The 24,010-nt window shown below is 35.9% G+C and overlaps 1 protein-coding gene across 1 annotated transcript in view; it reads right to left on the bottom strand.

Annotated features, from left to right (window-relative positions):
• LOC125225185 (Down syndrome cell adhesion molecule-like protein Dscam2) overlaps positions 1-14,377 on the bottom strand; it is a 62,169-nt gene extending 47,792 nt beyond the window's left edge. The window contains exons 1-2 of the mRNA XM_048128771.1: positions 14,267-14,377; positions 347-419 (exon numbers count right to left, since the gene is read on the bottom strand). Of these exons, the coding sequence (XP_047984728.1) occupies positions 347-419; positions 14,267-14,287 (94 nt within the window). The 5' untranslated portion in view covers positions 14,288-14,377. The remainder of the gene's footprint in view (positions 1-346; positions 420-14,266) is intronic.
• Between the last annotated feature and the right edge of the window lie 9,633 nt (positions 14,378-24,010).

The raw sequence follows: 24,010 nt of genomic DNA, 5'->3' as shown, positions 1-24,010 counted from the left end.
AATATCATTATTTAATCAAAAGTACCGGATTCAAAAATAACTCAATCAATCAAGCAAGGTGCATTATTTAGAAGTGTCTTTAGACGTGATAAACCGGGAATCTCGTGACACTTTCAATAGAAATTAACACATCGTATGTGTCGTCTTGTTCCAATACAAATATTTTTTTAGGAAAAACATAATTGCACAGTAACTATGGTGGTGGTGGTGAACTAACAGCATAGGCTTTAGGTTGCTGCATAACCATTATTACCGTCTATAAAACGACGTCCCCTGTCACACAACTGGCTGAATGAAATCAGATGGTAAGTGACTTTGAAGCGACTACAATTGTTTTGATACTTACGGTATGAAGTGAACAAAAGGACTACAAATAGCAGCTGCAACGCTGCACCCGCATCGCGCCGCATCAGAGTCATCTGTGGACAAACAAAACCGCTTGCATTAATAGCTAGAAATTTAATTTAAATACGCCATACATACGTTTTCAGCGATGCAACAAAAACATACCTACTTGAACATTATGAAATAAAATGACTTCTAAATTTAGACCTTCATTTTTAAACTAAAAAAAAAGAAAAAAAATACTACAGCCTCCGCAATACGAACATACCAACGATCTGAATGCCGATGCCGGTCCAATTTATCCTGCTTACTGAGCCAGCGAAGCCTACTTTCTGCCTAGCCGAAATCACAATCTCTATGGCTTCGACAACGAAACCTCTTGTTCAGGTAATTCTTCCATATTAGCGAGACGGCGATTTTTATTTGCGTTTCGATTGATACGTATCTAAATCGATCGTCACTTGTCGTCACTATGCGTGCAAAATATTTCATAGCTTCTCAGACTTAGGGCCAGTTGCATCAACCACAGACATCATCGTCACGCAGCAGTCGTCTATGGAACTTCACATACAATAAAATTTAACGAACGCTTTAACGGTGACATACGGTTTGCTGCAACCGGCCCTTAATATTTACATACTTTTAAACGTATCAAGTAATTCCCAATGTATGCAGTATAGGTATCTGGCGCGTTCAAATAGATACCTAACATCCAAATTACACCAACAATTTATTGTAACTAATCCCTTTCAGGTACAATCACCAAATGCAATAAACCAATCGAGAAACAAGTGGCATGAATCAATCCGCCAACGAAGGAAATATGGTCCAGGTGCGCACAAACACCTTTATCGGCCGCGCACCCTCGGCTTGTTTACACGCCCCTGAGTTCCCTAATCACTTTAAAGTAGGTACAACTTGAGACATTCACAATTAGAGTTAATTGTTACTTTAATGTGTGCGAACAGCGGGAAATACGTAATGTCGGTGCCCGTTTTTACATTACCTTGCATTTAAAAATCATTTTAATAAATAGGTATTTTAGATTTATTGTCTCCGTTATATGTGCTCCAGCGCAACGTAGGCAGAACGGATAAGCATTGCGATTCAGCGAGGAAATGCTGCCAGCATCTTAGGCACTATGTCTCAGGGGCCCTCATTAGATTTAGATTTTTAGTTTTTAATTCATTTTTAATAATTGATGTGTATTGTGTCTTACTTTTTATACTGTGTGTGTTATTGAATCTTAAATAAACTAATTTCTAGGCAGAACTATTTTTTGTAGTCTGTACTTATATGTTTTCGAAATGTGGAATTTATTTCACAGTATTGTTATTTTTAAGGTTCAATTGAATGTTTGTAAGTAGGTAAAGACAAGTGTTGACGGTACCTAAGGATTCATTTTTATAACGTTGATAAATAAACAAGCAGTAAGATGTTTACATAATGGCTTTTATTATTTTATTCTAGCTAGTCTTCCCATCTCATAAATCACAAACAACAGTAAGTGAGCGCGTCGAGTGGCTCTAGGCTTCGTCTTACACAAGTTTCACACCGGCACTCCACGCCATACGACACCTCACTCTACTCAAGAACCTCTAAACACTTTCAAAGATAACGGTACACTGTATTTGTTTTGTACACTTTATTTAACGAAATTGCTGAGAGTAATCCCTGCTGCGAATGTCGAGCGTAAATTAAATTTGTCACGAGGGTAATGGGCGCGAACGTCACGTCAACTTAGCTTCCCGTTGACGTTTTACTCGAAATATTAATAGCTGCGGCTATTACTCTTCACGGGTCAAATAATTTCAGTTCGGACAGCTCGTATACGAGAAAACTAAAAGTTGATAGGTCAAAGCGCAGAGTTCGATGTCGAGCGCACGTTTTGTGTCGCCGACGCGTTACTCTGCAACTTTCCATTGTTCAACGGCAAATAGCACATGAGCCAACCCACCGGGATAGACTTCTCGTTATTACACCGCTAATACGGCTCGCTGGCTCATATTAAACCCGGTTACTCGCCAGGCACAAAGCGTTTAATTAAAACGCGCCGTAACGATGCGCCCCATAAAAACTGCTGTAGTTTCTTTACGCATTTAAATTTTCTTTGTGATTTCATTAATTAAGACCATTGAGAAATTCTGTAGTTCTAGATGCGTTTTTAATTGCAGAATGGACAAAGGTCGGGTCTTAATTGTGCCATAGAGCCCGAGCCGGGGCGTTATTACACTTGAGAGAACCTCTTAGCGATCCTATCGTCATCAGCCGGCCCCAAAGGGTGTGTTACATATGTTACTGTCTAACTTCGATACCATTATCATATAGTTACCTATGTAAGAAACGATGTACGCCAGTTGATTGGCTCCGTCGTCGCTTAGTTGAGAGTTTATGCCTGGAAGCTAGTTACTGGGTGCGATTCTGTAATCAAATGTAATCCGAAGAGATGGATTGTAAGCGGTTACACGCTCGTCTCGTAATAATTCAAATATCTCTTTGATCTCGTATTCAGCACTGTTCGGTTGACACTTCCATTGTAATTAACTTGTGACAGTAAGTATCAGGATATTCAAGATCTTTATCACAGAATTATTCTATCCCAAATTTTTAATGCAAACATATACTTGACAGTTCCATTTTCAAATGCATTTGATTTTGAGATACCGCTAATTGCTTTATCGGGGCAGAATACTAATTAGAATTACTTGATCCTGTACATGTACCTAAGAACTATAACTATATTAAGAGGAGATAATTTGGTTCGCGTTCTATGAATAACATTAACCTTAAAATGAGTATACTGAGAGAAAAAACAACTAGATTTCATGTTTGTTCAACAATTTTTTAGGGTTCCGTAGTCAACTAGGAACCCTTATAGTTTCGCCATGTCTGTCTGTCCGTCCGTCCGTCCGCGGATAATCTCAGTAACCGTAAGCACTAGAAAGCTGAAATTTGGTACCAATATGTATATCAATCACGCCAACAAAGTGCAAAAATAAAAAATGGAAAAAAATGTTTTATTAGGGTACCCCCCCTACATGTAAAGTGGGGGCGGATATTTTTTTCATTCCAACCCCAACGTGTGATATATTGTTGGATAGGTATTTAAAAATGAAGAAGGGTTTACTAAGATCGTTTTTTGATAATGTTAATATTTTCGGAAATAATCGCTTCTAAAGGAAAAAAAAGTGCGTCCCCCCCACTCTAACTTTTGAACCCTATGTTCAAAAAATATGAAAAAAATCACAATAGTAGATCTTTATAAAAACTTTCTACGAAAATTGTTTTGAACTTGATAGGTTCAGTAGTTTTTGAGAAAAATACGGAAAACTACGGAACCCTACACTGAGCGTGGCCCGACACGCTCTTGGCCGGTTTTTTTTGTTTAAAATAGCGGCTACGTGCTCTTTGCTTCAAACTACAAGTTTATTTTGTTTAGTGTAACTATAGTATGTACATTCTACAACTTTTATTTTATTTGAATCAATGTTTTATTTTAATCAGCAAGTCGATTTTATAAAAGTAACATATCACATATTGTTTTAAACATAAGTATTATGTTTGTCTGATTCAATTAAATATCTTTTAACAAGTTTGATCTTGTTGTTCGTACAAATTTGACTTGTATCATCAATATTGTGATTTATTCCGTCTACTAAAATACTTTTGTTTCAAACGGATAAACACGCAACAAGTCGAACTTGTTAAATTCACAAGGCAAATTTCTCTCAGTGTATGTAAGAGTGAAGCTCAATTTGTAGTTGTTTTTATTACTTAAATGTGTACTATTAAATAGATCTAGGCGGTCTAGACGAACTTATTCGCCATCGTTGCTACATTTCGCTCGCGTCCCGGGTCCGGGTATTCACGTGTCTGAGTTCCAGTCCCGGGCAATTTACGACCGTGCCGCTGTCTAGGAATCCTCCGCCGCAAACGTTGCGGCTTGCACTAGTTTACTAGTTTCCTAAATTACATCGCTACAAACAATTTACTGTTTCTGTTTACTTTTTTTATTATTTGTTTACGACTTTTATAATATCCGCTTTAATTTTAATAGAATGTTATTGAGTGAGAAATCTCAAATAATACTCGTATGTATGTATGTATTAACTTAGTCCGTGGGAGAGTGAAGCTGATTATTGTCACAAAATAAATAACATAAGTAAGGTACATTAGGGTAATTCCGAAAGTCGTCTAATTACGAAAGTCGCATAAAAATCACCATTATTTCCATCACATCAAGATTCCTCTTTCGTAATAACCAGAGCTTTTCTGTCATTCGAAATTACCCTAATGCACCGTGCCTACTTTTATTCTTATAGAATACCTACCAAACATCGAAGGCAGTTATTGGAACTAATTTTAATCTATAATATGAAAAAAACATCACATTTTATATCACATTTAAAATAGTTCACATCCTGACGGATGCTATTTACTACGTGCGTCCCATGACATGACACGAGTACCTAGCGGGCAAGGGCAGTATTAGCTCGATGTAACCCTTACATTCCATTAAGACGATACAGGAGGGGTCAATTCTCCATACAAACGCTCTCGAGTTTTTCCTGTCTGGTTTTAAAAGATAGAGAAATGTTTTTTCAACACAGATTATTATTTGTATCTGTGTCGGACCCTTTTGATTTTATTTTTAAATATGCTAGAGCCAGTCAAAAATTTCCGAAAACGGCCTTTTTCATTATGGCGCAAAAAAGGTGTGATACTCAAGATCAATTAGCCTAAAAAACTAAACGGTCCGACACAGATTATTTCATTGTTATTCAGATTCTCAAATTTCGTTCACTTTAAATAAGTTTTGAAGGAGGAAACAGTCGAGAGCGGAGCCTCGATTTTAAAGATTTTTTCGCAATTTCTTTTAACTGAGTTGTTCTTAATGGACAATTTTTTTTCGATAAATCTAGTTAATAACATTAGTATACTTAACTAAAATTCCCAATTTGAGAGGGACTCCTTTCCATTTTAGCATTTTCGCTCCTGTATCGTCCTAAAGTGTCACTGGCTTTGGCTCCACGCACGCCACCCAAAGGTCCGGAAGACCATTGTTCTGTGATTACATAATAGCACAGTCTGAAATTAAAAGGACCTTTCAAATTTTGCATAGTGATTTTTGAGGTCATAATAACCAACTTTTACCGATGCTGAAAATCACGAAAAAAAAATTGGCTGTTTCATAGAAAGGAACTTGGTTTGATTCTACGTAGCGTGATTGACAACACTGTTTACAAAGTACAGAACAAACAAACCGTCAACAAAGTAACAGTATAGAACTTCTATTTTGCATTTCCGTAACTCAAAACAGACAGGATACACATTGGTAACCACCGCGAGTTTCAAATGAGATTTCTCTGTTAGTAAATGTTTTCCGTTGGGTGCGGTGCATTTGTGGCATATACCGCATTCGAAAGCTATAAAGACGAGAAAATGTAGTAACGACTAAACATTTAGACTAAAATGTATCCGAAAACAAAGCTACCTTTAGAGCGGTTATGCACTTCGTCAGATCCGAATCCAATTCAAATCCGTTAAAATAAAATCCGTCATAGCCGCCTGAGCATTAGACTTTTCGTTCGAAGCGACATCTATTGACAAGTAGCAGTACTGATAATTTACGCTATTCGACGCGTGATGATGTATGGAGTAACAACTCTTTCCTTATTTATTCTTCTATGATTTTTATGGTAGTTTAGGTACGCACTAGATCCGAAGATTCCGAAGAATGACGGAAAAAATCGGATAACGGAGATCGGATGTAGTGCGCAAAGTAGCATACACATAGTTCAACGGCTAGGACGTATCTATCTTATTTTCACGGACTACAGAGGTTGCACTACCGGTTCTCTTATAATGTACAGTTGTGCGCGTGTGTGTTTGTGTGTACGTGAAAATCTCTATAAACTTACACATCTACAGAGTGTGGCCTGTAACAAAGGCGAAGAATTGAACTGTATGCTATTCTCCTTATACTGATTAACATTTGTTCAGTCTTTAAATTTTTAATTTTTCATACAAAATAAATATTAGCTTCAATGTACGCCATTATTGTTGTCATTGACGTTGTCTGTCACACTTTAGACTTAACAGAATTCGCAATACATTACCTCTTAGAAAAAACTTTCAAGGGTGATAAAAATCAAAATACAAGTTATTTTTAAAAGTCGCCGAACAAATGTTGATCAGTATAAGGAGAATAGCCTAGAGTTCAATTCTTCGCCTTTGTTACAGGCCCCACTCTGTATATTGAACAATAAACATCAAAGGAGAAAATCAACAAAATCTGTACAAGACTGTGCGTACTGTGTATTTGACATGTTAAAATGATATTGTTTGAATGTAATATAACCCGTATATTTGAGATCAAAGTTTTTGATTTGTAAAAATACCTACACATATCAAAAATTCGTGCAGTCTCAGGAAAATGGTGTACTATGTGGTTTTATATTCATATTCATATTTATTTATATTGCACATTATAATACACGTCAAAAACATAAACAGTCATTAAAGTAAGTAATTCATATTACTCTAAGAATTAACTCATAATATTTATAAATGTGTTCTATATAATTTCAATAACTAATTTAAATAAATTATCGCGCTAAATATTACATTTCAAAGAATTCACTAATGTCATAGAAGGCATTATCAATAAGCTATTTTATTTATTTTTATTTATTAGGGACACCTTACACAGATCAACTTAGCCCCAAACTAAGCATAGCTTGTACTATGGGTGCTAAGCGGCGATATACATACTTAAATAGATAAATACATACTTATATACATAGAAAACATCCATGACTCAGGAACAAATATCTGTGCTCATCACACAAATAAATGCCCTTACCGGGATTCGAACCCAGGACCGCTGCCTGCAGGGTCACTACCGACTGAGCCAGGCCGGTCGGTCGGTTTTTTTTTAAATAACTAAATACAACATCTTGTTAGTACTTGGGGTACTATCCAGTGTCAAAATTGTATTCAAATGATTATTAGCTGAATACATTTTGTGATTTCAAGAAAATGCGTTGTATTTTTGTAATTTGGTATAGAATAAGGCCTACATTCAATTGAAAACCTTGCCTTTATTATTTAATATAGGTAGGTAAAGACGAGATTTATATTACGAGTTTTAAATATAATTATTTTAAAAATCACATCGTACTTTTCCTACCTTACCTACAGGATTACAGTTTCTACAGCGTATAGCAACATTAGAACTAGCGCTACAAAGCTACGAGTTTCGTAGCAATTCGTAGCACTAGTGCGGTTCGAGTTCCTTTGTTCTGTTCGTAGCAAATAAAGATATTTCCAATATCTGAAATCGTTTTCAATCTGGATTTATGAAAACAGCAATATTAAAATTACAGCTAAAGTTACGAGACTTGCGAATGTGATGATAATGATTATCATAATCAGAATAAAATCTAAATAAAATTTAAATGCCGTATTCTAACAATGCTTCATTAGATATGAATATTATGTCACTGATATATTATGATACTGATCATTTAATGTAAAAGTTATATTTAAAAACAAAATTAAAAAAAAAAACACATTTTGCCATTCATCACATAATCTTGCATTTGATTTTTTTTTAATTAAGAGTAATCCATTTTCTAATATTAATCTAAGTTCAAGCTTTGCTGTGCCGTAAGCACTCACTATAATTATTGCTGGTTTACAACTCTAGTGAGTTGGTTAAAATGTCATAGATTGAGAAAAGTCATATTACATAAAATGTGTCCTTCACCACAGAATATATAATAGTACAAGTACAGAAGGCTCACTCCTTTGATGTTTACAAAATGCCGCTATTCTAAATTCTTACCTACATTAACGACGACCGGTCTGGCGCAGTCAGTAGTGACCCTGCCTGCTCCGCCGCGGTCCCGGGTTCGAATCCCGGTAAGGGCAATTATTTGTGTGATGAGCACAAATATTTGTTCCTGAGTCATGGATGTTTTCTATGTATATAAGTACTTATATATTATATTATATATATCGTTGTCTGAGTACCCACAACACAAGCCTTCTTGAGCTTACCGTGGGCCTCAGTCAATCTGTGGAAGAATGTCCTATAATATTTATTTATTTATTTATTAACAAACGGACCGCACGCGAGCAGCCAACATTGAATTTTATTGCGCCGCGCGAAGGTCGTCGCCAATGAATGGGCCGCGAACTCGCGGCCGCTGACATGTACTTGTAGCGCGGCGATAGAATCGCGGAGTGAGCCGCCCCTGCCTTCACACGATTACTGCAAATTACTATTTCTTTTTAAAAATGTTCAATTTGATTAAATTTTGGTAACATTTTGCTGTAATGTATAAATCCCGCGATGAAAAAAACGACGGGTTATAATTTTGACGTATCTGTCTGTCTGTGGCATCGTAGCTCCCGAACGGATGCACCGATTTAGATTTTTTTTTTTTTGGATTGAAAGCAGAATTAGTCGGGAGTGTAAGTAAGTAAGTAAGTAAGTAATTTATTTTTGTACTTAGCCGTGTTTGAAAGAAATCGGTCCACTATGTCGTGGAATTTTAATTTTGTGGTTAAGTTATTAATTTGGCAATCCCGCCAACACTCGGACATATTGAGAACAAACTAGTGTGAGAACAATTATGAGCTTGTAGTGGTGTCTCCCGCGTTCCGCGCAATTTCCGCCTGTCACGCTCACGCGACGAGGGTACCTCGCTCGCGGTAAATTAGATCCACTACTATATATTTCAATAATACATAAGCAAATATCGCCTTCATATCCCTCATACTAATGCCCTTGTCGAGTAGTTTTTGTATTGGTAGACTGAAAAAAAAATTGTGACGCATAAAAAAAAATGTGGTTTTTTTTGGATGTATTTTTACATAAAAATCAAATGTTATTCCTATAACTGGCACTTAAAATAAAATAAAAATCCATTTTTTTGTAAAAAAAAACTTATTTGCAATGAGTCACTCACAAGTTACTGTTTGATATCTATCAACGAGGATAGTTAGATTATATCCGATAACAGCATCATCGCCGTCAAAAGAGATAGTATTAAGATTATTTGACGTTTTCTATCACTCACTGCATCACCTACTCAAACACCTGCTTTTTGTGTCTTGTCTCCACTACCCAAAGGTGTCTGGAAGAGATCGCTCTTCAGCGATAAGACCGTGCTTAATTTTTCAATGTCATCTTGTTATATTAGTGACCAAGAAAGAATATTTGTATTGTATTGTAATTGTCAGGCATCGGACAAAAAGTGCAGATGACGTAAAAATGACGTAGGTAATCTTCTACACAGGATGTTGGTATTTAAACTTCCGTGTGACATGTAGTAACAAAGTAGTATTAATGAAGTAACAAAATAATCGTAAATAAATCTATGGAATTCATAATACAGGTAGGATGATGTTAGTGAATAAAATATGTATTCACGAGATTTGTTAACATAAAGTACGATTATTTGAAATTAATTGAAGGGATATTTACAAAAACAACATAACTGCTTAGAGCGGTTGACACTTTTAGAACAACATTTTTGATCGTGACAGGTGTCAACCAGTGTAGTCAGTTATGTTGTTTTTATAAACATCCTTTCAATTAGGACTGAATAAATCTGTGGGAACCTCAGATAAATAGGTTTAAAACTCAAAGGTGGGAACAGTAGGTAAGATTAGTAAAAAACGTAACGTACGTACTTACTCATTTCAAGTGGCGATATCGTTTAATAACGAGGTTGATAAACAGATAAGTGATAATTGTTTATGAAAATCATAGATAGTATTTAAAATCATCCTATAAGTGGTTTGACGTCATAGGCACTTTTTGTCCGATGCCTGGTAATTGTTATTTTTTTTAATGATGAAAGTAGGCAAAATCCAGAAAACTTTATATGACATTTTTCTCTTCTAATATGACGAGGAATACGATGTTAAAATCATTCGGTTTCCTGGTGTTACACCGTGTATATTCTGCTATATACACCGTGTTTTTTTGTATTCCGTAAATTTGACACTTAGCTAGGTTCATTATCAGGAACCACCCTCTATAACACTTTTAGTTAAATTCTCAAAAAAATAAATTCATCATTTTCATACATAACAAATGAATTTATTAGTGTGAGAGACCCTTAAGAATAACATTCAAGTTAGTGTCAAGTGATTGACGGCACATGTCAAAACAAATAACATTAGGAATTGGTAAAGGCTGTCACACACGTGTTCAGTAAGTATCTTTATTATTTTAATAACTCGATAACCGTAAGAGTTAAGACACTAGTTTCTTAGAGAAATTAATTGTATTTGATCTCAAGAACCTTCCCTGAAAGTTAACGGAATTCAATAAAAACAGGGTGTATACGTTAAATATAATATAAATTAAATGTTAGTCTTAATATTTAAGGTAATTTACATGGTCGCCTGCGTTTGTACTTATTTACTTGTTAATCAATAATCATTCAAAAAAACATAATCTATCGAACCATATAAAACAAGATTCTTTATAATAGTTTTAAAATATCCAATTTGAAAGTACATTAACTTCCCATGAAGATAATCAAAGGTTTATTGTTCGCAACGGAGCGCTGACAGGAAAAGTTGGAAATGTTGTTAATAAGGAGCCAACTTTGCAGCTCAGAGCTGAGAAACGATCTTATATACCGTCGTTAGGAAAGTAATTAACTTTGTATAGAATAGCTGGGACCGTATTAGATATTGTACTAACAGGGGCCCATTTCTCGAAGCTAAAAGTTACAATTTACAATTTACAAAAACAACATGCAACATTTACCCCCCTCGTAACATCCGTTGATGGTATCTTCGCACCTCAAATGTCTGCCTTTGTGAAACATCTGGGTGAAGCAATCGCCGAACGATGGGACAGATCCCTCAGCGTGGTTATGGGTTGGCTAAGATCAAAAATTACAATTTCAAAATCCGTGCTACAAGCATATGTATCCGAACCATACGCGATACAAATTTAACACGTTCAAAAACTTCTTTGGCTTAAAATGATGGCGCAGCCCTACCCAATCCTTCCTCCACTTCATAAATTTCCCTGTTTTGTTGATGCTTTGATACGTATTTGTAATATTTGTAACTATCTTTTTGTAAATAAATATTATCTTTTATAAATTTACAAGTGGTTGTCAATGTGTAATATGACATGTTGGAAAGAGACTTCCGCTTGTAACTTGTAACTTTCAGTTTTGAGAAATGGGCCCCAGGTGATATAATTTACAGTTTACAGTACATTTGTTATGGCGCAATATTATTGTACTAGTATTTAAGGTAGCTAATTAGTCTCATTACGCAACGAATGTCAAAAATCTTAATGGCCATAGGTATGTACAATTGTACAGTGAACCAATTGGAACCCTAGGCCACTGTAGAACTATAGCATAGTGACGTTATAAATCAGATTGTAAGAAATATCTTACTGCTTGTCATTTTGACATGGTTGTAGAGAGGTCTAGGGTTCCAATTGGTTGACTGTACTGTATTACTTCTTTGAACGTGTATCGTACGACGACGTTTTATAATACATATCGACACTGGAAATTTCTACTCTCGTAAGGGATATTATTTTGTCGTGCCTATGCGCAATAAATATGTATAGCATATAAAAAAAAATCTATCAGCCTGTTTTATTGAAGTCTTGATATCGCTCCGGTAATGTTGGTCTAGACTTACACGGTGTATATTTATCCTTTTATGCTTTGTGCACGAGTGGCGCTGCCTTTACTTTTTTAATGGTTGACATATCTATTGTTTTATTTTTCAACCTAGTCCAAAAATAAGCATATCTTTTACTATGGGTACTATTAGGGGGAGACATACTAGTTGTTACTAGTATAGATAAACACATAGAAGACATACATGACTTAGGAACAAAAATCAGGACTATCGGCTAAGCTGAGCCAGGCAGGGTCACTGCCCACCAGGGCAGATCTGTCGTCGTGACCAACAGCGCATTGCTAGTCATTTGTTTTACAAGGGGGCAAAATTGTTGTTTAACCGCATGTGCCAATATTGATACCCGAGCAAGCGAAAGATTCCAACATTGACTGTAAAACATTAATCTAAATGAAATACATCAATTTATTCAATATTTACCGATGATTCAAAATCATCATTTATAGGTAAATTCTACCAGCTAGCTTAAGACATCAAGTTAAAATTTGTATGAAATTACTTTGCACTCTTGTGGATAAAATGTAATTTTGCTATCTGTTTTCGAATAGCAAAGTAAGCCAAGGTGGTGTGGTGAAAACAATTTTTCATGTGTTTGAACAACAAACTTTCATGCATCACGAACGTTGCCAATAGTGTAAGAAATTTTGTCGAATATCGCAGTGAAAATAAAATTTGCATGGTAACTTTTTTGTAGCACAGCGCGCAGCGTCTATGCGGGAAAGTAATCTAGCATAGTGAATGATTTCAAAAGTTACCGTATGAAATAAAAATATCGTACACGGTGTACAAATTTATCCTAAGGGTAATCATTAAATTGCCTTTGAGTTCTAAAATTATTTTGAATTATGTATTGTTGACTAAATCTCGTTGTTGCGCGTAACTAATACAGAATCGTCTCACGTGGCATTATATCATACAATGGGAGGAAAAGTACATATAAAAAGTCCATTTATTTTTCAACGTAGGTATTTAGTGATGGAAGGAGTGTATTTGAAACGGTAAAGTATGTTAATTGCCAACAGGAAATGATTTCCCATCATTGGTAAGTTTTTTTTTTCCTCCTTGCATTATCCCGGCATTTGCCACGGCTCATGGGAGCCTGGGGTCCGCTTTGACAACTAATCCCAAGATTTGGCGTAGGCTGTAGTTTTACGAAAGCGACTGCCATCTGACCTTCCAACCCGAAGGGTAACTAGGCCTTATTGGAATTAGTCCGGTTTCCTCACGATGTTTTCCTTCACCGGAAAGCGACTGGCAAATATCAAATGACATTTCGCACATAAGTTCCGAGAAACTCATTGGTTCGAGCCGGGGTTCGAACCCGCGACCTCCGGATCGAAAGTCGCACGCTCTTACCGCTAGGCCACCAGCGCTTCAGACACAAATGTCTACCTATGTGTCTAAATATTAAAAGTTAAAACATTCTGTGCGAGTGACCTATTCTCTGTTCGTAGGCGCTCTTCGTTACACATTACACAACTATGCATTTTTTCATGTAATCGGCTACGCTCGGAACTTGAAGCGCTGGTGGCCTAGCGGTAAGGGCGTGCGACTTTCAATCCGAAGCTCGCGGGTTTGATCCCCGGCTCGTACCAATAAATTTTTCGGAACTTATGTGTGAAATGTCATTTGATATCTGCCAGTTGCTTTTCGGTGAAGGAAAACATCGTGAGGAAACCGGATTAATCCCAATAAGGCCTAGTTACCCTTCGGGTTGGAAGGTTAGATGGCAGTCGCTTTCGTAAAAACTAGTGCCTACGCCAAATCTTGGGATTAGTCAAAAGGACCCCAGGCTTCCATGAGCCGTGGCAAATCCCGGGATAACGCAAGGAGGATGATGAAGGCTACGCTCGGAAGTAATAGCACGTGCACCATTATTTTAAAACAACCATTAACAATAATTAATAATAAGATAATCGGTTAGAATTTTTTTTTAGTAAAATGGGGCTTATTGTTAAGCATTATCTTAAAAAAATGTGAATATTTACCTACTGTAAAACGCGAAAAAGTTTCATGACCAAGTGACATGATATTATAAAGCCATTGATTTTTGACATTTCCGTCAAACAAATGTAATTTCTAACTGCCACGCGGACAAAACCAAATTTAATTAATTTCATCAAACATCGTTCAAAAGTAAATTATGAAACTTTCAGTAAGTTCAAATTGAAAGTGTTGTTCAACTTAATAAATTAAGTTTTAAATATTTAAAGTTACTTACATTAACCGATACAAATCCCATATAGAAAGTCCGAAAGCACAACCATCACACAACTACGTAATAAGTAAGAACGGCCGCACCGAGGGCCTCATCGCGACGGGTTGTGGCGAGACCGGCCGCGCGCGCCGCCTGGCGCCGAATGACACCTGCGGGACGAATCGGGAAGCTTGTGCAGGACCCTTTTGCGTTATGAATCTCTTATTGTCTTAGGACTCTTCTGCTTGTGTTGCGGTGACGAAAACTATACACCACTGGCTTTATAGAACCGAGAATGAAAACTCTGTAAGGTCATTTGAGAACACAGTAGTAGCTAGGTAATAGTAGTTTTCACCTACGGTATGCATCGGCCAGCCTGTGCTAACGAGGACCCTTGTGCATTATGAATATCTTATTGTCTTAGGACGTTAATCTTCTGCTTCTGCTGAGGTGATGAAGAGTAAACACCACATGCTTGTTTAAAAAAGAAATTGGAAAACTTTTTTAGAAAAATATACACGGACCGGGGCACCACTCTGTTCAAACTAGGACTCTTGTTATGAATCTCATGCAGTCTTAGGATGTTACTCTTTTGCTTGAGTTGCGGTGATATAAAACTATATACCTACCTACCAGTGGCGTAAAATTAACAAGAATTGGAAAACTAAAGCTTAAGAAAATAACAAACTCCTAGAGTCTTAGTAAGAACTTAAATCTTTTGCTTGAACACTGCGCGGTCTCAAAATCGACTGCCAGCGTGATAGTAAGTAGTGAATACGAAAACTTAATGCGATATTTTCAGAAAATTTTGTAGATAGGTACACTAGTCAGCAGAATGTGGTAGCATTTTATACATTATTCACGACTGGTCTGGCTCAGTCGGTAGTGACCCTGCCTGCTGAGCCGCGGTCCTGGGTTCGAATCCCGGTAAGGGCATTTATTTGTGTGATGAGCACAGATATTTGTTCCTGAGTCATGGATGTTTTCTATGTATATAAGTATGTATTTATCTATTTAAGTATGTATATCATCGCTTAGCACCCCATAGTACAAGCTTTGCTTAGTTTGGGGCTAAGTTGATCTGTGTAAGGTGTCCCCAATTTTTTTTTTTTTTTATCATAAGCCGTATTGTATCAGTAGCCGACGTAGCCCTGACGGGACTTAAATGGGACTGAGCTAGCCACATCTGCCGCATGCCAAACGACCTGTGGGTCAAGAAAAGAACCGAATGGACATCAAACACAGTGCGTCGTGACGGCAGACCGCGACGGAGATGGCGACACGATCCTGACGTTTTTCTAAAAGATTTGCCAAACATTGCCTTAAACCGAGACACGTGGAAGAAAGAGAGGGAGGTCTTTGCCCAGCAGTGGGACACTGTTGTGCACTAATAAATAAATAAATAATCTTTATCATTAGTTTCTATTTGACATTAGAGTTACAGCATAGTTTTTAACATAAAGTTGGCGGTCACGTTTGGCTGGATATAAAAATAGAGCTTTTTGTCAGTCTGGATTATTGCAGTTTCATAAATTGACAGGGTTTTCCTGCGGTAGAATGCCAACTTTTAAAATTGCATATAAACGGTTTTAAAATGGACATCCATTTAATTTTAACTGTAAGTTTTTATTTAAGTAACTTGCCTTCACACAATGTATACTAATATTTAGGTGGGTTACTCTGGACCAAATCTTGGACGCTCAATTTGGACCCACGTCCTGAGATTTCCGATTGTGCTGAAAATGTTGCAACGCAAATTTCATGTAGGTATTTGGGACCGATAGAAATATCTCGATGAGTATTAGTTGCCTATTGAAAAGTATTACGTATAAAAACTTGATAAGTTTTCAATTAGTTGTCAATTTTGTGTAGATTAATTGAGTAATTGTTTTTTAACATAGTAATGGTAATTTTTTGAATATTGTATAACTAGCTTTATTAATAGTGTGTGAACCTGCCTTAAAAATCTATATTATTTGTGGTTATGATTCGTTAATATTTCTTGTATGTGGGTAGCTTTTGCACATTGTAATTTTTCCTCAGTCACCCGTTGACCACGAATGCTGTAAAGTGTTCGAAACGTCGGGATGAATTGTAAATTCATTATACGCGATTTAATCCGTTTCCATAGTTTTATTTCATTAGTTTTCAGTTAATCACTTTAGTGAATTCTACGCCACTCATTTGCTTAAACCAATGTGAATTCGTAGTTAGTAACTCACACATCTCAGAAATTCAACGCCTTCTCATCCAATCTATATTAGTGCTGGGCATGGGTACACTTGCGAAGAATCTTGCGCTTAACTCGTCTTTGATTAAAACCTTTGTCCAAGTCCGATTCAGTGCTGATTGGTGCGCCAGTCGTGTATTCCTATTGGTTACTGGTGTTGAACAATCATGGCCGATCTAACTGGGACCTCAGGATCAGTACAGTTCTTACTTTTTACTATAATATGATAAATGCGATGAAATGTGTCTGTCTGTGTATCATTAATCATCCCATCACGATTAAACTGCTTGAACCGATATAATATGGAATTTAGTAAGTATAGACTAATTACTAAATTCCGTATTCCATTTTATTTATTTATTTAAACTTTATTGCACAAATTATCAATAAAAAGTACAAATGGCGGACTTAACGCCTTAAGGCATTCTCTACCAGTCAACCATTGGGCAAAACAGAGATAGTTAGTTTGGTGCACACGATTATAAAGCCAGTATGAGATTTTAACGATTAAATACAAGTCGATACCTACTATTATAAAATAAACATACACAAATACAATAAGTAAACCTACATATATATTAGTATAATACATATATATGAATAAAATACACATATACATAAATAAATAAATGTACCTAGTGCGAGACATCAAGTAGACTTTTAATCTCGAATGTTTGCAAATAAGTGCTTACGCAACTTGCTTTTATACAATAGAAATAGATTAGGTCCCAGGAAGGACAGGTTGTTTATCTCCCGGAAATCATCTCGTGATAGGGCATCTCGTGATATATATTTGCTATATTTATCGTAATTGTTTATCAGACGCTAACCAAAATACTAATTGCACGCAGACCAAATCGCGAACAGCAGCAGAAAGGACCAAATACTTATATTACTTACTAGCTTTTTCCCGCGGCTACGCTCGTTAAATTGCGAAATGCTCCAAACAATGCTCCACCGCCTATTTTAGCGAAGTGAGAGATCAAAAATAGAGAAATGTAGCCTTTGTCAGTTTCCATCCTTCCAACTATCTCCACTTAAAAAATCACGTAAACTAGTTGCTCCGTTTTTCCGTGAAAGACGGATAAACAAACAGACACACACACTTTCCCATTTAAAATATTAAGTATGGATACTGGATTACCCGGCTGGTCTGTTTGGAATAGCATCCCTTTGTTGATCTTTCCGCAGCGAATCGACAGAATATTGCAGATTATCAGCATCTACGGTTAGAAGTGTAGTTTGCCATCGTTTGTTCTGACGTTGCAATTCCGATGGGAAATTATCGTACGATAAGTGAAGTAGAGGAGTTGGCAAATAGTACTATCAGAGTGGAAGGAAATGTACCAATAGTATATTAAATTATTTAAAAAAAATGTTAGCTACATGTACATACATAAACTCGCACCTTAATACCCAAAAGGGGTAAGCATATCACATGAAACTTCTTAAGTGTCAGTGCCACTTTTAGCAATTAAGGGGTTAAAATAAAACAAAATTGTCATATTACGGTGACAGGTTGTCAGCCCGTCACGCACACCACAGTTGAACCCATATCCCACCGTCGATTTTTACTACACCCACAGGTGTGGTGTTAAAATTCTTACCCGACGCCACATTGTTACAGATAGAAATATAGTGCATTTGCCTTCGTTAAAAAAAACACGTTAAAATTATTGTATTCTTATTTGCATTGATTAAAAATAATCTAACGATAAATGAAAAATCTATTTTCAAAATTTCAGAGGTAGGTAAAATATACATTTCAATTCAGATTGGGGTATTTGCGCTAAAACTTGGAAAGTTGAAACTAATTGCAAACGGTTTGGGAAAAGTTGGAATGGTCATGACAGCGGCACCACTGGCTTTACGAAAGGGAAGCTTTGTGAGCAAAAACATTAGTTAAATTTCATTTCTAAACTTTTTTCCGTAACGTTTTCATTGCGTCTATCTATTCTATGGCTATGGGAAGAGTCATTGAAAGGAGCGACAGCGAATATCTACTGTTTATATCGATTTTATTTTTGTAGTCTGTCATAATGTATGCCGATTCTATGAAATTTTGTGACCAGGGTGGCTAGCCGAATGGCACAATCGCTCACGAAATGCTCACGAAACGAAGCGCTAGTAGATATCTATCTCTATCGCCAGGCCAGGCCCCGTAGCCGAATGGCATTTCTCCGACGCCAAACGAAAGCGATACGCCGCTGGCTCTGTCGCGCCAATATGCAAGCGCGATAGAGATAGATATCTACTAGCGCTTCGTTTCGTGAGCGTTTCGTGAGCGATTGTGCCATTCGGCTAGCCACCCAGATCTCTGATTCTATGATTAAGTGAAAATTAGTTGTCCACTTTTGGAAAATATTATAAGTGCGGAAGTTACCAGAAAACACTTAAGAGCAAATATCGTATCTGGCACGTAAGACCATGACTGACTGTGATAATGACTTTAACTTCTGATTAGCAGAAACGTCTGCAATCGATGCCCACCCAAGGCAGACATTTTCCACTGTGATAATGACATCAAGAACTAAGTATTTTCCACTTCTGCGTTTTTTAAGCATATCGCGAGGTTTGCAGTTCACAGAGCAACTAGTTTATTTGTCCTATGGCATGTACTTAAAATCTTGAGGTCGGAAATCAGGTACAATACGGTTGCCAGGTTGTAGCACTTTTTTTTTTAACGAAAAAAAAAAGGTTGTTGCACTTTTAGCACCATCTAGTTGCGTGTAGGGTAGCGATGGGTGATTTCTACGGAAGCGGTGCAACTCATGCAAGCCTCGTATGGACATTGATGAATATTATACAAAGTAAGTATAAATAAATATTCTGGAATTAATAAGCCATGCCTCAGGATCAGTTGTAGTGTGCACTGTACGTTACACACACCTTCACGTAATCTCTCTATATATTCCGTAGCTTAAGGTTCATATTTCAGTAATATATCATACATTCAACCAACAAGTTGTTTCCATCAACGCTCCTCCTTTACATGGCGACCCTGCCAGTGCGGCCTTGTGCTGCACTGGCAGCGCGCTGCGCTTGCCAGTCAAGGTTGTGAAGTGAAATAAATATAAGTAAAATTAAATAAAACATTTCGGACATTAATAAATTTGCGCGTAAGTGACACTGTGTGGAGCGGAAAAATAACAAATAAACAGTTTTGTCAGGACTTGGAACGTGAAATAACAGTTTAGGTCATAAATTTTACAACAACGGACACGTATATAAAAAGTGATTTTAAAATGGACTAAATTTCATCATTTTCATCTTGAATTAAAATTTAAATACCAACTGCCGAGAGCAAAGTTTTTAAGAATATGGAGCAGCAGGGAGTTGTTGGTGTCCTTGGTCGAGCATGGCGTCTGGAGGTCCAAGGATAGCAGCAGAAGAAAGTGAAGGTTGTGGTTGTGATAAAACAAAAGTGAAATGTGAGGTTTGCAAAAGTGTACACGAATTACTGTAGGACAAACTTTTTTTTTTTCATTCTTAGTGAAGCAGTTTCCTTTATTTTTCTTTTAGTTTATAAAGTTTAGTATTAAAGTTATTTTACTTCTACAATGTTATAACTGCCGCTGCATGAAAAAAAAAACTTATATGGTTAAAAAGTTGATCTTTAATCTGTTACGAGAAAAAGAAATATTATTGACTACACCTGGGTGGCTAGCCGAATGGCACAATCGCTCACGAAACGCTCACGAAACGAAGCGCTAGTAGATATCTATCTCTATCGCGCTTGCGTATTGGCGCGACAGAGCCAGCGGCGTATCGCTTTCGTTTGGCGTCGGAGAAATGCCATTCGGCTACGGGGCCTGTTAATTTTATTGCATAAAAACGCGGATTTCTTTTATTCATTTCTTATTGTTTTCTAACATACATTTGATAATTTCATATTAAGTACTACATTTCATATAATAGTTACTCATCATACTTTTATACCTATTAAATATGGCACATGACGACGGCGCGTGTACTCCTTATACGGATTGGCATGTGTCGTCTGTTATTTCATCTCCAATTTCACAGTTCGTGCATTCATTAGATCAGTTGAATATTATAATGATGAAATTAAATTTCAATAACTGTTAACACTTTAAATACTTATTACGGTTTTTACTTTAAAACATTAAAATTACATCAAAAAATTACCGAATTTTAGCCATATATGTGTGTTTAATGTAACTTAATTAGATTTCTAGATTTGTACCGTTACTTTTTATTAGATATTATGTTTTATTTTTAATGATGACGAAGTACAATTGTGTCGGACGAGACTTTCTAATTAATTCATGGATCTGACTTATTTAATAAACAAAGGATTGACAAGTATTGTAATAACGGATATGACTTTTTAAATTTATTGTAAATGATAATAGTTTTGAAGGCAAGGTTTGTTTTTGTAAAGTTTTATAGTTTGATTTAAAGGAATGTAGGTTTCGTAAAATGATTGGTCATCGAATGCTTGTGGAAAAGTTCAGTGAGGCAATGAATGTGAAAGAAGTGAAATGATTGTAGACAAAATTGATTTATGGGAAAATTTAAACACGTAAGTTTTTCGAAGGACTCTTGGCCTGATCAACTGAGGGTTGCCGGATTTCCTACATGTTAAAGTTTTCATGGAGTGTGAGATTAGTGATGGCATTTTTGAGTGTTGTTTTATTTTGTGAAAGATGAGTGAAAGTAATTAATTGATAACAAATATAATTATGTGACTATCGCAAATCGTTGGCCCAAGAGGCAGCGATTAGCAAGGGTACGCCAGGGTACAAGACAGGTAGGGAATCCTTGGAGATCTGATCATGATTCGGTCGAGTACCAATCGTGAAGACTCCTTGGACACATGGAAGGTTATTGTGTAAGGAAGTGTTAAAAGAACTGCCTGTATGAGAAATATATAATATTGTATGTGTGCGCGCTTAAAAAAAAATCCTTGTACCCTGAGCAAATAAAAAAGAAATATTGTAAGGTCGGCCGACCACGTGTGTAAAAGCGTTGCGTACCCTTGGTCTTACCTTGATCGTATATAAATATACAGTCTATATGTTTGTGAAAGATATAAATAAATAAATAATAAGGAATGACGTCATAATGAAATAAATGTACTATGTACTTAAATAATTGAAAAAAAAAGCTTGCAAGTGCCTAATTAATAATGTATAATGCAAATGATAAATGACAGGTACCTAATGATAATGACTAATGAAAATACAGTGACGGACGGATTAAAAGGACGAATAAACCGTAGTGTATTGACGAGTACACTACGAATATGAAAAAAAAGTAATAAGTACTTATTATTGTTTTTTTAAATTTAATTCAATGTATCTTGAGTAGTTTTAATGTTTTATTTGTGTTTTAATGCTTATTTTTTTTGTAATGAAAAAGAAATGCTTGTTCTTTTTATTTACAATTGTATTTTTGTCTTAATTTTATGTCATCATTGCGTGCATAAATTTGTTATTCACTATGAAATATGCCTAAATAAAAATAATAATTGATATTATGTAAAATTGACTTGTACACACATTGTGACTATTGGATATACCTTTCTATGACAAGTTTTACATGTAACAATGTTTTATTTTGTGAAAGATGAGTGAAAGTAATTAATTGATAACAAATATAATTATGTGACTATCGCAAAAATAATGCTGAATTAATATTTAAAAAAAATGGTGTACCTTATTCCGGCTTACTATTTTGATAAATATATTGTTGTTTAGAAATGAAAACTATAAATTGGGAAATTTAATGTAAAAAAAAATATTCTGTATGTCAAATATGTTTTCAAAAAATGTATTACAGTAAAAAAAAATATGTAAACTATTTTTTTTCTTTTTTAAAGGGGGGAGGTGTAGTGTGCACTGTACGTTACACACACCTTCACGTAATCTCTCTATATATTCCGTAGCTTAAGGTTCATATTTCAGTAATATATCATACATTCAACCAACAAGTTGTTTCCATCAACGCTCCTCCTTTACACAGTAATTAATCTGATATTTACCAAAGAATGCGTCTCTAATATACATACATTATACTTTATAATTAAATTAATTAATAATTAAGTTTGAACTGAAATATTTGATGATCAAAGGATAACTTCGTAGATTGTTACGTAATCAGCGAAAAAGGATAAAATCTCATCAAAAGGGATGATTTTGAAGTAAAATACGTTTTAATTTCGCTAATGACTCATAAAGGCTGATATCTCCAAAAATGTAATAAGCGACAAACAAACGGTATGGATCATTAAAAGCGTTCAGCAAGAGTGACAGCTCAGAATACATTTACTTAATAAAAGTAAGCAACCACTCAGGATTCAATTTTAAACCCCCGTTTTTAACGACGGTTATAAGTTTGACGTGTCTGTCTATGTGTGTGTGTCTGTCTGTATGTCTGTTTGGCTATCTGTCAGTGTGTGTGTCTGTCTGTGGCATCGTTGCTCCCGAATGGATGAACCGATTAGGATTTAGTTTTTTATTTGTTTGAAAGCTGAGTTAGTCGGGAGTGTTCTTAGCCACGTTTCATGAAAATCGGACCACATATCGCGGTTGGGGGTCTTTTCAAAATTTTAATTTTGTGGTTAGGTTATTTGTTATTGTAATATCTCGTGACATTTACGCTCCAGTGTTGTATTGGCAGGGTGCAAAGCGGGTGGAGGGGGTAGCTAAAACGATCACAGCGCTCACTACGGCCAAAATTGACATCTTAGTCGCTGACTTGCGCTGTCAAATCCATATTGCAGTAAACATTTTCATGTCGTTTTTGAGATAAATTTAATACGGGCCCAGTAAAATTTGTTATGGCGAATTGTAATAACTCCAAGAAAAGTAGCGACTAAATTCTAGCTATTTCCAAGACCGTGGTGGAAACGAAACCACCGTTTAAGTGAATAGTTGCCGTAAGAAGAAAAGTGTCGTCCAATCTCTAAAGTTTTACTTAAAGTGCGTAATCATTTGATACAAGTATTGAATTGAATTTACGGTGAATTTATAGTGCAAATTTTATTGGAGGTAGAAAAGCCGACGTGGAAGCCAATCCCAGTTATGTTCGGAAATAATTTTATTTGTTTCCTCATCTGTGCTCCTGTTTACAAATCGAAACGGATTGACGAAAATGCGTAAATATCGAGGTTTCAATGGGAAGAAGGAGCACGAGAACAATAGAAGCAGAAGCAGTCCATCCACTGAAGGCTTATCACATTTTAAATAAAATTCCTGAGAACTTCTTTCATCGCATTCATGATTGTATTTGATGTGATATCTGGTAAACCTCCAATATTTTCAAGTAAATGAAACAAGTTTATGTAATGTATATTATAATTAAACGTTATTATAGCTAGTTTGTTTTTATTTTACAATAAACCCTGTACCCTGCAATGATACTTATATAATACCTATAGTTAGCCTATGAAAATGACAGGATAGCAGTGAACTGATCAACTATTTCAAAAGCCAATGATTTATTTATACTTTATTGCACATAGGTACAAATGGTGTAAAAAAGTCTTCAATCTCTAGAAAATGCCCAGCTAG

Source organism: Leguminivora glycinivorella, chromosome 4 (genome assembly GCF_023078275.1).
Source record: "Leguminivora glycinivorella isolate SPB_JAAS2020 chromosome 4, LegGlyc_1.1, whole genome shotgun sequence".
Classification (NCBI taxonomy): domain Eukaryota; kingdom Metazoa; phylum Arthropoda; class Insecta; order Lepidoptera; family Tortricidae; genus Leguminivora; species Leguminivora glycinivorella.
Note: the sequence above shows the minus strand (reverse complement) of the source record. Positions and strands in the feature narration are given on the sequence as shown.